General features: G+C 32.7%; 1 protein-coding gene across 2 annotated transcripts in view; it reads right to left on the reverse strand.

Moving 5' to 3' along the window:
• Window positions 1–17265, reverse strand: part of LOC145258244 (uncharacterized) — a 94948-nt gene that overhangs the window by 59096 nt on the left and 18587 nt on the right. The window contains exons 3-11 of one of the 2 annotated variants that reach the window (XM_080116217.1): window positions 15575–15588; window positions 9144–9179; window positions 8521–8574; window positions 7617–7685; window positions 2978–3079; window positions 2539–2583; window positions 1098–1151; window positions 495–548; window positions 310–363 (exon numbers count right to left, since the gene is read on the reverse strand). In XM_080116217.1, the coding sequence (XP_079972343.1) occupies window positions 310–363; window positions 495–548; window positions 1098–1151; window positions 2539–2583; window positions 2978–3079; window positions 7617–7685; window positions 8521–8574; window positions 9144–9179; window positions 15575–15588 (482 nt within the window). The remainder of the gene's footprint in view (window positions 1–309; window positions 364–494; window positions 549–1097; window positions 1152–2538; window positions 2584–2977; window positions 3080–7616; window positions 7686–8520; window positions 8575–9143; window positions 9180–15574; window positions 15589–17265) is intronic. The other variant, XM_080116218.1, reaches the window with a different exon arrangement.

Here is a 17265-nt window from a genome sequence, read left to right on the forward strand (position 1 = left end):
ATGAAATAATATATGTGTGTGTTGATTTCAGTTACAGTAAGGCTACAGCCATCGTATAAAGTCAAGCTATTTAGCACTAGATTATTCCGACTGTCTCATTAATGGAGCCATATAATCAAATAAAGCCTGAATCTTATAGACCACAATGAATCTTAAGGAGTCTAGGAACATTTATGCAAATTGCCAGTACACAAGTTATACATTTTACGACGGATTAATTTGACTGTTTACAGTTCGGCCATGTTTGATTATCCTTATGAATACAGAGATATTAATTTCTTAATATTAAAAAATATATGGACCACTTACGGGAAGACCAGGCAATCCACGAGCTCCATGACCTCCATCGCGTCCGTGTTCACCCTAGAATGTACAATTGCAGAATTTGATTACACATTGCATAAAGGTGTGAAAAGAATGACAAAAAACACTGACTGAAAATAGAGCTGATTTTCAATGGTTGTAAAGTTATTAAGGTTATTTAATATACTTACATCAGGTCCTTTCAAGCCAGGGGGTCCAGCAGGTCCACGGATACCGGGTTGTCCCTAAAATATAAACAATATAATTATTTAAAGATCGCTAGATAGCTCGATTAAAAGATAAAGAAATTATGTACATATATCAACAGAAAGGAACAAGATAAGAACAAACTGAAATATACAGAAACAAAGTGGTGTGTGTGTGTGTGTGTGTGTGTGTGTGTGTGTGTGTGTGTGTGTGTGTGTGTGTGTGTGTGTGTGTGTGTGTGTGTGTAAAGGAAGATATTGTTAAACACCTTCTTAATCTTTTCTGTAGTTCTGATAATTTTTTATTTCATAACAAAAATGAATAATTAAAGGTTCTAAAATGTATCACCTAAAGGTGATTCGATGAAGAATCAAAAGTATTTGTGATACATTTAAAACTAAAAAAAAATTATTAGAACTTAAAAGATTAAGAACATAGTCAACCCGATTAAATACACACACACTATATATATATATATATATATATATATATATATATATATATATATATATATATAAAGAGAGAGAGAGAGAGAGAGAGAAAAAAGAAAGAAAGAAAGAAATAGACAGACAGACAAACAGACTTACAGCGAGTCCAGGTTCTCCGGGTTCTCCGGCAAGTCCTCTCACGCCTTGAGGTCCCTAAAGAAAAAAACATACAAAAATGATTTAGTTATTTATGTTTAAATATCTTACTTTTTAGTTTAATATATTTAACATGTTGGTAAAATTAAGAATAGTATCGAACTTTTTAATATCATGAGGTTTATCGCATAATCTCGTCTAGTGTATAACTTAGTAGTTTAATTTAGTTTATTTTAATATAATGTATTCGTTTATTTAACTGTTTATGATAAATTTATATAATAGCTTATATTTTAGTAATTCTAACATTTTAGTATAATTACGGTAAATTGAATGCGACGTAGGGCAAAGATATAATTGTATTTTTAACGTGATCTATTAAACTCTATTTATAAGTCAAATAGCTTAGTAGGTAGAACAGGAGATTGAAGATCTCGAGATTTTGGCTTTGATTTCCGGTAATGACGTCAGCTTTATTCGTTTTGAATTTATTGGTTACTATTATTGACCTTTTCAACAGGTATCTTAAGATCTCTGATATTTCGGAATTCTGTCATATTTAATATTCATGTTTAAAACACTGTGAGTGGCGGACAAAATATGATGATTATCGTATGATTATCTGATTTTACAGAATATTTTAGTCTATTATTTTTCTTTTTAGTTGGGTTAGTTTAGTTTAGTATAGTCTCAAATTGCTCATATAATTTTGTCTAATATAATCGTTTCATTAAAGTCCGGTCTAGTATTTCACTATTGCAAAAAAGAAAAAACTCTATTTGCTCCAAAAAATGTCAAATCTTTTTTTTATTAATGTCGGACTTTTTCGATATCATAGAACGTTTTATACCATTTTCCGTGCTTTTTGTTTGTTTATTTGTTTTTTACGATTGAGTCACCATTTGTCAGGATTGTCGAGGATAAGGGCTAATGAAACTGAAATAGAATGAGGAAAGCTAGCATTGGTCAATAGTATGAACTCATTACAGTGAGTAAAATCTAGCTCCCCAAAAAGAGACATTCTGGATATGAACAAAAATTTAAATTGTCTCAGTCAAGAAGGATTTCTTCTCCACTGACTAATGACAGAAAAGGTGAAGTGCATCATCAGAGCAAATACTACACTTTTTTCCTATCCAAAAGGCTAAGTAAATTGGTTAATGTTCGTCAGACGTGTATAATAATAATAATAATAATAATAATAATAATAATAATAATAATAATAATGATAATGATAATAATAATAATAATGATAATAATAATAATAATAATAATGATAATAATAATAATAATGATAATGATAATAATAATAATGATAATAATAATGATAATAATAATAATAATAATGATAATAATAATGATAATAGTAATAATAATAATAATAATAATAATAATAATAATAATAATAATAATAAATGTTTTTTATTTGTTTTTTTGTACTTACAGGTGGTCCTTGGCTTCCTGGTGGTCCACGAGCTCCGATAGCTCCCTAAAATAAAAGGAAATGTAAATTATTAATTGATATCGAAACAATTGCAATACATAGACAAGTTACAGTATACAAAAAAAAGCCCTAAAAGCTAAAGCCATGGCAGTTGGTGATCGGAAAAGTTTCTAATGTTACATAGTTAATAGTCATCTACAAAACATTATCAGTGATTAATGTACGATGGATGCCTCATATTTATCAACATTTTTGTTTTATCGAAACACGTATAGTTGTAAAAACTATTTTCCTATTCTTTTAGTTGGAAACGTGTAATAAGAAATAATGTCATGAAGTTACCTCCTTTGTTTGGGATTATATTAAGTTCTTGTGTTTTCTTTTTATTATTACAAAAAATATTTGAAAAAAAAAAAGAAAAAGATTGTGTTGTACTTACCACTTGAGCCTGGAGGTAGTTAGGTCCGTAAGCAAAGTTGTTACCGCCTGCTTTGTCTCCATATGCCTGGGCGTAGTATTGTTGAAATGCTGAATCAGCGTTCTACAAGACGAACGAAAGATAGATGACGTTCAGTAAAAACAATGTAAACGAGCAGAACAATTAGGGCGCAGGCTTCTTGGGTTATTGAACACGTGACAAGCAAGGCAGCTTCTACGTAAGCAGAGGTTTGGGTGGATATATCGATTCATACCTCCTTTTTCAAATGTATTAAATAAAAACTGGGCTTTTTAGGCAATTAAAAACGCGCAAGAGTTATAATCACGTTGACATCCAATGAGTGCTTTGCGCCAATTTGATGGCTGAATATGGTCAAATTTGTGTTCATTTTTGCATTAAATACTAAACCATATCAATCCCTATTGATCTATAATTGTGCATAAAACGGATACCATAATACTTAGTCCGTTGCGCTTTATCATAGCAAAGGTCTATACAATATTTCATCTAGAGCAAACCAGTAGTGTTCGAAAAAAACTTCTGTAGTAAATGTACTATTGTTGTGACTAATCCGTATTAATCACTATTAATCTCCGAATGCCTATCGAACGAATACTATAATACTTAGTTCGCTGCACCTTATCATAACAAATGTTCATACAAAATTTCACCCTGATAAGCGTAGTCGTTTCCGAGAAAACGTGAAACGAATAGGCAGAGAGAAATCTAATATAGATAGAAAAAAAGCAGCGGCAAAACTCGCCACGCCTAACCCACTGCTTACGCCTATAACCATTACACCACGTTACTTCTCATACTACAAGCTGCTCGGCTGAGCTCCATCTTTGACATTGAAACCCTTCGTTTATGGGTTAATTAATCTTGTGTTGAATTAGGCTTATCTGATAATCATCTGAAATGGCTCAAACTCTCGTTAAAAAGTAAGTCAGATGTTCCTTATCTTTTTGTGTGTGTGTATGTGTGTGTGCCTTTTTTTTTTATCCTATCTTAGTTTTCGGTCTGAATGCCAATGGCGAAGTAGGCTAAATGATTTCTGTCTATGCTTTCGAACTTTCTCGGAGGAAAATTTATCAAATGAGAATTTGATGGCTAAATTCATATACATTGACCTTCAATAACCTGTATGAAGCATTTTTGTGTTTCTACGCACGCGTGTCTATTTGGTTCCGCATACTTTTTAGCGCAAGAAACATGTCTAAAATGTAGAGCTTAACCTGCAGAGATTTTAAGAAAAAAAGTAAAATTCATGGAATCTTATTTGTTGTTTTAATTAGTATGAACCAAATTTTATGCATATCTAAATTTTTTTAATTCTCAGAGGGGAAGTTGTGCTCATATAAAGTTGAAAAAAAAAATTTTAAAAACATTAAAACACAAAAAATTGGGAGTAATATTTATTGATATTTAAAATTTCAAAAAGATTAGAGTTATCTGAATATTCACGAAGAACTTCAAGCTGTGTCGTTGCTCCATTTGTATAAAACTAATGTAAAATAAATATATGCAACACTATGTGCCAAAATTCATAATAGTTAGTTCATCAGTTTAGTACTGAATCTTGTACATGTAAAAACACAAAAACTTATTTCAGTCAACGTCGTAGACAACACAAACTATGAAAGCCCTAAACCCGAGCGTCGTCCGTTTTTCTGATCATCAGTAGGGCACATGTTAACTTGGGATTCAAACTTGGGATTCAAATTCTGAATTTGGATGTGCCCTACTGATGATTCCAAATGAGAACGAAACTCGAACCTAGTACTGTAGTTTGTGACTTTGACTAATTGTGAAAATAATTTTACAGTATATTTAGTATGATTAGTATATTTAATGTGAAGACATTAAAATAGATCTAATGTACATATACATAACTTTATATAAATACTAGAAAATATCCGTTCCAGGACGATTAGTATTTAATTTCACGAAGAGAATGTTTCTACACCACTTTTATGTTTCCGTACAACGATCACAATCAAGATATAATGATGTTAAATCTTATTCTAGATTACTGAAGATACAAATACATACAAATACACACACACACACATACACACACATACATACACACACATACACACACACACACACACACATATATATATATATATATATATATATATATATATATATATATATATATATATATATATAAACATACCTAATTTTATATCTCTCTATATAAAGTCAGGTATGCATCATATGTTCCTATTACATAATTAACTTTTCCTTTTCCATTTTATCTCGTCAGATTTATTTTATCCTTTAATTATCACACGCACACACTAGATATATGTCAGTGTGTGTGTGTGTGTGTGCGTGTGTGTGCGTGTGTGTATGCTTAAAGTAAGTTATGAAAATATATGGCAACTTACGACCTAACTCTACTCACCTATTGAGCACTGTTTCAGTAGATACTGAACATTGATGCATAAAACATCTTCTTATATATAGAGAGAGTATGTCCAAGCTTCTCGCCGTCTGAGGAATATATATATATATATATATATATATATATTCCACAGACGGCGAGAAGCTTGGACACACTGTCGGGAAAGCATGGTTTGAAAAGCCAGGGTTCTAGAGGTAGAACACTCTGGCTGAACAAAAATTGGCTGGACAGCCCCGTTTGCATAGAAGCGCTTCGATCGATTAACAATAACCTGACCCCTTATGAAAAAGTGAGAAGGTAAATCCTGGGAAGATGAACTTCCTAAAACTGCATAAGACCAAACCTCTGATCGAGAGAGAATAAGCTATCATCAAAAGTGACATGTACACTGCGGTTCTAATTTTGATATGAACTGACCCCGAAGAATCACAACGGAAGTTATTGCCAAAAGTGTGACTTTCACTATATTTGATGATCTAGATATCCCAAATTATATCAGCTAACGCTGCAGCCAACACAAACCATTAAAGCTACAGACCAGAAGCCATAGACTCAGCTTTCGCCATCATTAGATCATTGTTTCACTTCAGTTACGACCAAATTTAGTCACGAGTGATCAAGCAATATAGACCTTTGAGTTGTACACAAACAAGGATTTGTATGTATTATATAACCATATAGCATATAGTGTGCAACACATCATTAGATCGTAGTAGTGATTTGAAAACAGAACCGTGACAATCTAAATAGAATGGTTTGCTACATTAAAAGCTGATCAGGCTCATTAAATCTGATGGACTCTTACTGAGCGAAACACAAAGCTTCTGTATAGCTTGTTATTGCATGAGACGGTATTAACAGCTGTTATGAGATAGAGAAAAATGAGCAGAAGTAGAGTTGCATACGCGCTTGCTATATCTATTTATCACTTCAAGTTGTTGGGAGTAGGGAGACGATTATTAGAACCACGTTCGCCCACACAGACCAGACGAACGGGGAATTCATATTGAAGGCTAACGAGGACTTTATGCATCTTGTTCGCAATGTCATTCCTGCGAAGATCTTAACGGAAGCCTCTTTGAAGTCAAGGTTGAAGTGAGCGAGTGGGGATGTATGTGGTTTATTGATTGCGACTGCGTAAAGCGGGTTATGTTGTTTTTGGTTATTTGCTTGTTTAAGGGTTTTATTTTTCGTATTCTTTTCACTTTCGAAAACTTCATGTAAACAATCTTTATTGAAAGAAACGGAAATTTCATAACGGTTGCGTATTTTTGTGTGGGCAACGTGGGGAGGAACCAATTTTCTAGGATTCAACAAACTTTCTCAAATCTTGAAATAAAAGAAGCATCTAAATTCAACATTATTCTCCTAGTATTCGGCTTCTCTCTTTTCCTCTGCCTGCCTGCCTGCCTGCCTGTCTGTCTGTCTGTCTGTCTGTCTCTCTCTCTCTCTCTCTCTCTCTCTCTCTCTCTCTCTCTCTCTCTCTCTCTCTCTCTCTCTCTCTCTCTATCGTATTTTTCGATAAGGGAAGATTTGTAACGAGTTGGAAAATTTGTTATCAGTTGAGTCGCAAAACGTTGGATTATAGATGCTTTTCTCAACGGGTCGACTCTCCCTCCACCTCAGCTAACTCACGAGTTCTTGAAATACTCTTTCCATTGTTTGAATGAAAACAATTCTATTTTTATTTAAAAAAAAAAAAAAAAAAAAAAACGTGTTGTTCGTTTATTTCACGTAACGTTCAATTCCAGCGAAACAGTCCTGCTAGTAATGACGGCAAGTATTCGATGAGAAGACGCAGTCGACAACACATCACCTCCTTGATCTTAAATCGCTATCGCTTATGTTGTTATCGTGTTTAACACCTTGACAATTAGTATACAGTGCCAGGACGTAACACCCCTTCAAGAAACGCCCCCATCCCCAGCGTGGCTACTTCAAATTACTCTCTCCGGCAAACGATCAGGTTATAATTGATTTCCATGTTAACACAGAGACGAAAAAGAAAAACCTTATTTAAACTATCAAATCATACAGGTCAACCCTCAATATATATTCTACAGAGTAATGATAACTCACATAAGTCGAAAGCTCGAATAATAATAATAATAAATAAGAATATTATAAATTTTGTGTATATTGGTTATCTTTTAGCGCATAAACTAATAAAAACTATAGTTAGATCAATAAAATAGCTGTTACAAATTAAGTAAATTAGTTGTTTACCTCACTGACTGCTCCTGGAGGTCCTGGGGGGCCAGGGACACCGGGTGAGCCTTGACGACCTGGATTTCCCTGTAAAAGAGATGGGTAGAAAAAACAATGTTTTGCAAGATACTTGTTTGGTTGTTTCTGTTTTGTGACATAGCGACCCATTTGGGTGTTTCTAATGTCGACGTGCAATTCTTATTATAAAAAATTCATTGGATACATTTAATTGAAAACAAGTTGCTATTTTACGGATTGTTCATTCTGAGCGAAATGTTTAAAATCATAATTAAAGATCGTTAGTGCTACTCGTTTAAACATATTTCGGGATTGTTTTATAAATTGCTTGCGTAGAGTTGAATTGAATGCTTATTTTCTTATTGAATTTAATCATATAATTGTGTAGAAGGAAGTTTTGAGACGATTAATTTGAAGCGAAATCGAGATTTTTTAAAATCAGAACTTCCTCTTTTTCTCTTTCGCTCAGCCCATTCCTCTCTAGCTGTACACACACACAGATAACTTTACTTAATATAATAGATTCCTCTATGACTCAGTCGGTATTGTCTTTTAGACTCAATACATAATAACACTTAAAAACCGCATCCGCAGACGAAATCTGAACCAGTTTTACTCCAAAGAATGAATCATTTTTTATACATTTTAGATATTATTGATCCGGAGTAATACTAATCGAGACAATATCAACTTTGTGGGTCTTTGTTTAGTATTTTTTACTTTTAGCTGGGCATACAAGCATACAATACACAAACAACTGCCCTTTACATAATAGTATCGTTTTGGCTTCAGATGTAGAAGTAATAGGATAATTCGGGCATTAGCTTAAGCCAGATATCAAATCTCTTTCAGTAATAAATACATATAAATTGTAAATGAGGATAACTTCATCAAGAATACTTACTCTTACTCCTTGAATTCCTGGGTAACCAGCTTCACCTGAATCACCGGGACGGCCCTGCAATAAATAATGAAAGTAAAAAATCACAGAAATTATATTAATAAAGACATCTGCTGTAAAATATTACGTTTGTGTTGGTGTCGTTTTGAGACTGACTGGGCGCTTAGCATGATTGGCTAATTTCAGTCATGTGTCTAGTTTGCATTTTCCACTTTGTGCTTTAAATGGCCTGACGTTGTGTCCACCAAATTGGCACGCTTTTCTCATTTTTTTTCTTTTGCACAAAAATAAATTTATATCAAACGTCGCTTACACTATTTGAAAAAAAAAATTGTGTTGGAAATTTTATATTTTGTTTGTGAATTATAATATTTTACTATTCGCAAAATGTCTAGATTATTAAATAAGAAATACAATCACTTTAATCTAATGTTGAATGTGCATCAAGTGCAAAAAAATTACACCTTATCGGAAATACGACGAATGTTCTTTTAATTAAGCCTGATTCAATGTCTTTATTGTTTTATTATTTTGTAATGTTATGCCTAATTTTATCTGAGCTAACCAAAAGGATAACATTAGAGGGAAAAGCTTAAGATTTAAGGAGATAGAAAAATTATACTTACTCTTCGCATAACGGTACCTACGGGAGGTAACTGAGCCTGGAATATAGAAAAAAAACAATATTGAAATTAATACGTGTAAATGATTATTATTATTATTAGTAATAAATGCTGATGGAGACAGCATATAAAAAAGCCAACCAAAGCATGTTCATTCCAACAATGTATCTCCAAAAAGGTTTCAGTTTGAATAGGTTTTTTTATTTTAGGGTGTCAAATTGTTATAATATTATTATATGAGATATAATTTATCTCAACTTATTTTAAATGAATTTTTTTCAACAACTGATTTTAACAAATGTTGTTTTAGTTAATTGCGTGAGTTTTTGCGACCTGACCAATAGGATTAGTGGCATAAAGAATTGGGTAAACTGCCTTAAGATATTAAAATGGATCGGAAATCGGATATCAGTTTACGTTATTAAATTCATATGCGAAACTGATCTCGCATTTTAAAATATTGTTTTTGTTCGCAAAGTTTTTGCAGATTTTTCATTCGTAATCGCCTAAAAAAAGTAACATTTCATTTTAAGAGGTTGGACGTTATTTTTCTTTTTGCTTGGGTTCCTTTCTTATGCATTCCAAGCAAGGCTTGTTGCTACTTGGACGTAGGGGCCTATTATTTTCTTGGATGAAATAGTATAAAAAACATATTAATATTAAGTAATACAGATTTAAACATATTTGCTCTATCTAGAATACTAATCACACTTTTATTGCTATGTACGACTTACGAAATATAATATTTTGCTATTACTCTTATGACTTCTAAGCAACGCCAAGAAGACTTTTTGTATGAAATATTTTTTTAAAAGTGATATTGTTTTTTCCCTGCTCTATCCAAGATGTTAAGCACTTGGAATCGCCTAACTTATACTCTTTACCGTATATGATGCTGTATTATTCCTATTTTCTCAAGGACACAAAAAAAAAATGAAAAATAACAAAGATATATATATATATATATATATTGCTTTCCTTTAAAATTATATGTAGATATATATAATTTTAGAAGAAAGTAATTTAATATAGTCTCCAATTAGCAAATGAAATCTAACTTCGAATCCTTTTTGTGTCACGTGATCAAAAACTAACCAAACAGATTCGGTATCTGGGTGTGGGTAGGTAGGAGAACGCAAGGTTCAAACTTCCTCAAATAATACCCAAATATCCTTTAAGCATTTGGCAAATCATACATCTACACTTAATTTAAAAAAAAAAAACATGTCACTGCAAAGTAGTATGTAATACATGTTTAATAATAATAATAATAATAATAATAATAATAATAATAATAATGACTGTCGTGTTAGTAATAATACTAGGAGCACTGTGAGCAGTCCAGAAAACTTTGGAAAAGAAATCTAAAATAAATTGGAATCAGAGGAAAAATTGACAGACAAGCAACGAAACTGCCCACAACATATGGAATCGTAAGAAAAATTTAAGAGTGCTGAAACGAACTCACATAATGAAATATGACAAACCTTAGCCACAGGAAAGTTAACAGTCATAGCACTAAAATCAAACTATACAGCAAACTATACAGAAAAATGAAAACATCGTGACCAAACAAAGACTACCTCGGTCGAGGCTGACCTTGTGTGAGAACAATAATACAACCGGCCTTAAATTGTATCATTAACCTTTAGTACCACGGTAAGTGAGTGTGAAAAACTTGAGAGGGGTTGAATAGACCGAGAAAAGATAGCACCATCCAAACGTGAATACGTGGCAAACCGGAAAATCTCCGACTTAAAATACGTAGCAAACGGTGTCTAGTAAGATTTAGTTTCTGATATAAAACTTCATCCGTAATACTCGTATAACTTCCGATGAGAGTTTCGGTTTCACGAATCCATTAATTTATTTAATAAATTGTTGAGTGCAAATACAAAATACTTTACAAAGCCTCTCTCTCTATGTTAATAACGGCTTTCGCAATAATAACGTTTTTATTTTAGCATTTTCAATAAACTGCAGATTATTTAGAAAGCCATTCTTAACATAGAAAGTTAAGGGTTTTGTTAACCATTCTGTGCTTTTACTTAAGAATTTAATAAATGAATTAATTAAATTCGGTATAAACTTGGCAAACTAGAAGAGTAAGCGACCCAAAACGAGCTCTGTTCGCGGGGGGGGGGTCTGGCTTGCTGGATAAGTAACAGCTGATGTTAGTACACAAAGTAAGTTAGAAGAAGAAGAAGAAGAAGAAGAAGAAGAAGAAGAAGAACAACAACAACAACAACAACAACACTATTACCCGTAAATTACCACATGAAGTGCATTCCTTGGGGGTGACATATTTTCAAATTCGATTTGAAGTGTAGAGATGATTCGCCAAATACAGTTCTTAATACGGAATGATGAACCGGATAGCTTTTAGTCCAACAAGAACACCCGTAGAAAATTAGATAGTTGATTGGTTAGCGTGATTACGTAACATTAGAATCATTGTAAATTTAAAGTCTAATTGCTGACATTTTGATTTGGGTCAACACATTTGACAGGTGACCATACTACTAAAATAATAGAATCATTTACATAATAATATATGTTTATATATATATATATATATATATATATATATATATAATGAGTGCAAGGAGGAGTACATATGTGCATGTGGGTGTAAACTTTTTTACAACGTTAAACTGATAACTTAAACATGATTAAATATCTGGTAGTTTTCTTTTATCTACGTGAATTTTACCGAAAGCTGGAGATGGCAATCCGGTATTCAAGAAATGTTCTTAAACGAAAAGAAAATTAGTAATTTTTTCATGCGACATCATATAAACGAACAGGCATTTTTTAGGTGGTGGTGTGAATTGTGTTGGAGGCAGAATGTGTTATAACTAGTGTTGAGACGAAACCGGGAATCGTAAAAATCGGAATTGGAAAAAATTGTGCCTAATTTCCGATTACAAAAATGATTCTTTTATATGTTTTTGTTTGGTTTGTTTTTTAAACTTGATTTCTATTACTATTATTAATGCTAAATCATAAATATTTATTGAATTTAAGCTACCGATAAAACTTTAAATCAATATATCCCACCATGAATATATTATTTAACTTTTTGAAAATATATGCACATATTACATGCGTCATTACGTTGAAAATTAAAAATATTATTTAAAAAAAAAAAACAATTCTATAAAGCTATTAAATATTTATATTTAAAAGTTTCAAGATAATCAAAATCTGGCATTTAGAACACGGTCGTTCATTGTTTCAGAATCGGGAAAAGATATTGGAATCGTCCCATCACTAGCTATAACTGATATTTGTCACATTTGCTTACGTTTGTTGTACGTGTTTCTTTTAAGAGAAGCAATTCTACTAATACATGCTGCGTCTGATAAGAAAATAGAAGGTGGCCCCAAAACATGTCTAAGCACAGTTTATAGCTCAACAGATGTTGTTCTAATGTTTTGGAATTGGGTCACATATTTAAGAAAGGTACATTAAAAACTGGTGCTACCTACATCCGAACTCTCCTACTGCGATTGTGGTTCAGGTTTGCAGGGTAAGGGGGGGAGTGGAAGGGGTGAATCCGACAGCTACAAAAAAGCATCAATGAGCTTTATTGCCTTTTCCTTACTCAACAGTTTGCCGGAAGATTTATATAGGGTCACTTTTAACAGTAAGGAAATAAGTTTTCTAAACAAAACAAAAACATGACAGCCTCCCACTCTGTGGAAGACGCAGTATCTATAGCGTAAAGGATTCTGTTTCCATGCATGCGATTTACTTAGCAGACATGTCGATGGGGCAGACATGTTCAATAAAGCACGGCTGTGCTAATTACTGTATTAGTGAAGCCATTACATCTATCGGAATCTTAACTGTTTCACGTCTCTTGTTGATCTGTAGCTTCTGTTCCATTCTCTGCCATTTCACGTTATTCCACATTCAACAAAAGTCATAACCCGACTATTTTGTTATAATAATAATAACAGACACGCCAATGCTATTTATTTTTTTAACTTTTATTCGTCCCAAACGGTGTCTCAGTGGTTAACGACACGAACTGATAACCCGGGTGTTTCAAGTTTGAATCCAATTCGTTCCATAGAAACATTCGCACTTAGAGTGTTGACAGCATGAACCTTTCTCTAAGTACTCAGTGTCTTTGAAGAAAAAATCAAACTAGAGAGACATTCGGAAAACTAATGCCAATAATAGATTAATCTGATGCATCTATAATGAATGCATGACCCCAAACAAAACAATATGCCATAAAAAGCGTAAGGGGCTACTGTGATAGGAGCCTTAATATTTATATGATTAAGTCCAGCTGTGCTAATTAATGTCTTAGCCAAGTCAACTACATTCACTGGACATAATTTTACAATATAATGGATACCATTGATTTGAACTCGTCTTACCGATCTCATAGTCTGTGTTAGTATCTACTAGACTACCCGTGACCCGTTGGGTCAGTATGTTATATTAACTATGGAATTCATGTATGAGCATGACACTTGTGACGTAAAGAAAATATATTTTTTTACATAACAGAAACATTTCTATGAAAGTATATTAAAATGAAAAACGAATATAGATAGATTTCTATGAGTCGTTCTGTTTATTATAATTGATTATTTAAAAAAAATACAGTTACTGAATTATAAGTGGTTGGCCATACTTATAGGTAAATGTGCACTGAACATATACCATAATACTTATAGTTAAATTCAAATTTTGATAGATCTGCTTTTTTTTTTTACATCGTTCATTTCTGTATTACGTTTAAGTTATTTTAAACCCCACTCTTCCCATGTTAAATAATAATTTCGAAATAATAACGTTAATATTTCAGCATCCCAATTGTTCTTTTGTTTTTGTTTTTTTGTTTTTGCTTATTTTAAACCCCACTCTTCCACTGTTAAATAATAATTTCGAAATAATAACGTTAATATTTCAGCGTCCCAATTGTTCTTTTGTTTTGTTTATTTTTCGCGTTTAAATTATCCAAATAAACAATTGTTAATACTGTCTGCTTTTTTTTTTACATCGTTCATTTCTGTATTACGTTTAAGTTATTTTAACCCCCACTCTTTCCATGTTAAATAATAATTTCGAAATAATAACGTTAATATTTCAGTGCGCAAATTATGCGCGCATGCGCAACCGGATGTCGTAAACCGGAAAGTGGGTTACATACATCGTTACAAGGTCATTTGAGTTTTATAATTATATAGATTGTACCACTCATATTCTATCTAATACAAACATTACTGGCTTTAATATTAGTAATTGAATAAACATGCAGTAAATAATATCGTATAAGCCCAAACTTCATGCCATCTTGATAGGACACATACACATCATCCCTATTCCTCTACTTTTTTGCTTCTACACAAGAGCAAAGCTAGACACAAGATGTGTGTGTGTGCGCGCGCGTGTGTGTGTGTATCTAAGTATACGAGGACATATATAAAAGATATAAATATATAGGATACACACATATATATATGAGCTATGAGAATATATATATATATATATATATATATATATATATATATATATATAACAGAATACTTTGGATTGGCATAAAATTGCCTCAGTTTTTAAAGATTTCTCATTCATTGACAGAGAACAGAAAAAAATTAAATGTAATATGAACAAAAATACTACATTTTCTCGTAGCCAGAAAACCAAGAGTATGTTGTGTTAGTCTTGCAAACAATATCAATATAAATAATATATATATATATATATATATATATATATATATGTGCAAACAATTTAAATCAAAAGTGTGTATACATTTTAGTGTGATACTGACTATAATACCATCTAGAATAGTTGTTCAGGCTTTACTCGATACATGCTGTTGGATAAGTTTGATACATGCACTCAAATGACTTGGAAACTAAAAAACAGACGTTTTTTCTGTATGTATTACTATAGGTAAAGTGTCATTTTATTTTTAATGTTCTTTTTTGTTTCATGATTTGTTAGTTTAACAAGTTCTTGTTTTGGTTTCATTATTACTATGTTAATAGAGTGAACAATTCGTGCTTAACTGTAAAGTTAATGTCTGTACACAGTGAATGATTACTTCTTACCCCGTTAGTACTGGACAGTAACCCAGTTTAACAATGAACATAGTGAGGTCTCTATTAAACTTGGTTGCTGTTTAGAAAAGACGGGTTATATTTTTTTTTATAAAATTTTCATAGATTATGCTTGTACAGAAGTTACTAGTATACATTAATGTGAAAATGCATCAGAATTGGAGAGAGAGGGCTATTGTAAAATATGGAGTAACAAATATTCTGTCGAACTAAAGAAGGTATCGTTAATTGCTTCGATCATGCCTGGAAAACAAAATTATGATGATCATTAACAACATGCGTATCAATCATTAATAAAAAGTGGAATAGAAAGAGCTCATTCTTAGTGTATAAACCGGGGCTTACCGCACTGGTGAGACCTGGAAAAGCAAGACAAAATCAAAAGAATAGGAGAATTAGTGAAAAATATATATATATATAGTGAAAAAACTTACTTATATATATATATATATATATATATATATATATATATATATATATATATATATATATATAGAAAGTATATATGTGCATGTGAGTGTAAACACTTCCACAACGTTATTAACCATTTCATTCATTTTCTCACGTGCATAATTTTCACTCGTATATAATTTTCACATCCGTATAAATTTCCACATTCGTATAAATTTCATCCGTGCATAATTTTCACACCTATATAATTTTCGCATATCCATTTTTCACGACATAATCACGTTGACACACCGGTTCCCGTCAGATCACGGAAGTTAAGCCTGGGGGACCATTTTAAACTTCCAGATGTTGTATGTGCTCCCCGCTTATCTCGGTATTGTTTCCAGTCAGTCTTTGGCCTCTCCTTGCCACTGGATCCAAGCAGTGCCGATTCAGGAGAAATGTAGTTGTGTAACCCTTGCCTCACGATTTTTCGTATGCGCATAATGTTCCGTGTACATCATATTCACACATGTATAATACAATGGATTCAACTTCCAACTCAAATTATACCACTCGGAAGATGTCCCAAAGTATTGACAGAAATGAAAACCTTCTTTCGGGCAAACTTTCCATTTTTGGAACACGTTACCACGGGACTAATTCACTACAAAGTACAAGGTTTGCGTCTACAAGTCCAATGTCAACAAGTACCTATTCACGCGTCATCTTTACTAATCAAATTTTATCCATTCGACTTATCGTATTAAAACCTCTCATGCTATTGTTCATAATCCATGTGGCAATCACATCCTCGCGTGGATTTGGCCTTGGCAAGTGTTTATTCATTTGTATAAGAAAATATTCTAACTTTTTCCTAAGCTTGCATATACCATTATAGTAAACATATAATGACCCAATCGTATATATTCACTTTGCGACACCCATGAGCTTTTAGGATTCAAGATGCCATAATACATAGTGGATTTGAGTCAGTAAGTCCCTCTGTAGAATTGCACGTTCATTCTTTTGAACTAATGGTAACTGCTTATCAAGACCGATAGGTTACTCGGGGATAACAGTTCATGGGTTTATCAAGTGGACGGTGAGACAGCACGTTAGGAGCACTGGAGACGGTGAGTGAACTGGGCAGAATTTCATTAAGAGGACGGTTCGACATTTGACTTGAATACGATCATGCTGTAATCAGCTGGGAAACAGCCTCGTGATTCTCTTTAACTTGTACTCTTGATCTGTACATCTCAACATAATACACGCGCACACATACAAACGTTCACAGCAAGAACTCGACGAGCTACCACCGATGCAAAGAACTTTCCTTTCTTCCTCTATATACCCACAATTAAATGGAACTTTCATCAACTTCCCATTCGTCGAACACAATACCACAGCAGTGTTCCTTGATGACTACAACATCGCCGTCTTCAATGTTATCAAATATTTGTGGAGGCGCCGACTTAAGTAATCAACCCCTTTTTATCCATTGTTTCCAACTCACTCATAGAATTGTTCTACGTCCAGTTAACAATTTCATAAAGCAATTATCCTTGAGCGGCATTTAGGACTTGATAAGCGATAAGGAGAACAAAAGGAAGTGATTATCATTTCGGCTGATTTAGTCATAA

Source organism: Euprymna scolopes, chromosome 33 (assembly GCF_053919585.1).
Source record: "Euprymna scolopes isolate OS-2025 chromosome 33, ASM5391958v1, whole genome shotgun sequence".
In the NCBI taxonomy this organism is placed as follows: domain Eukaryota; kingdom Metazoa; phylum Mollusca; class Cephalopoda; order Sepiida; family Sepiolidae; genus Euprymna; species Euprymna scolopes.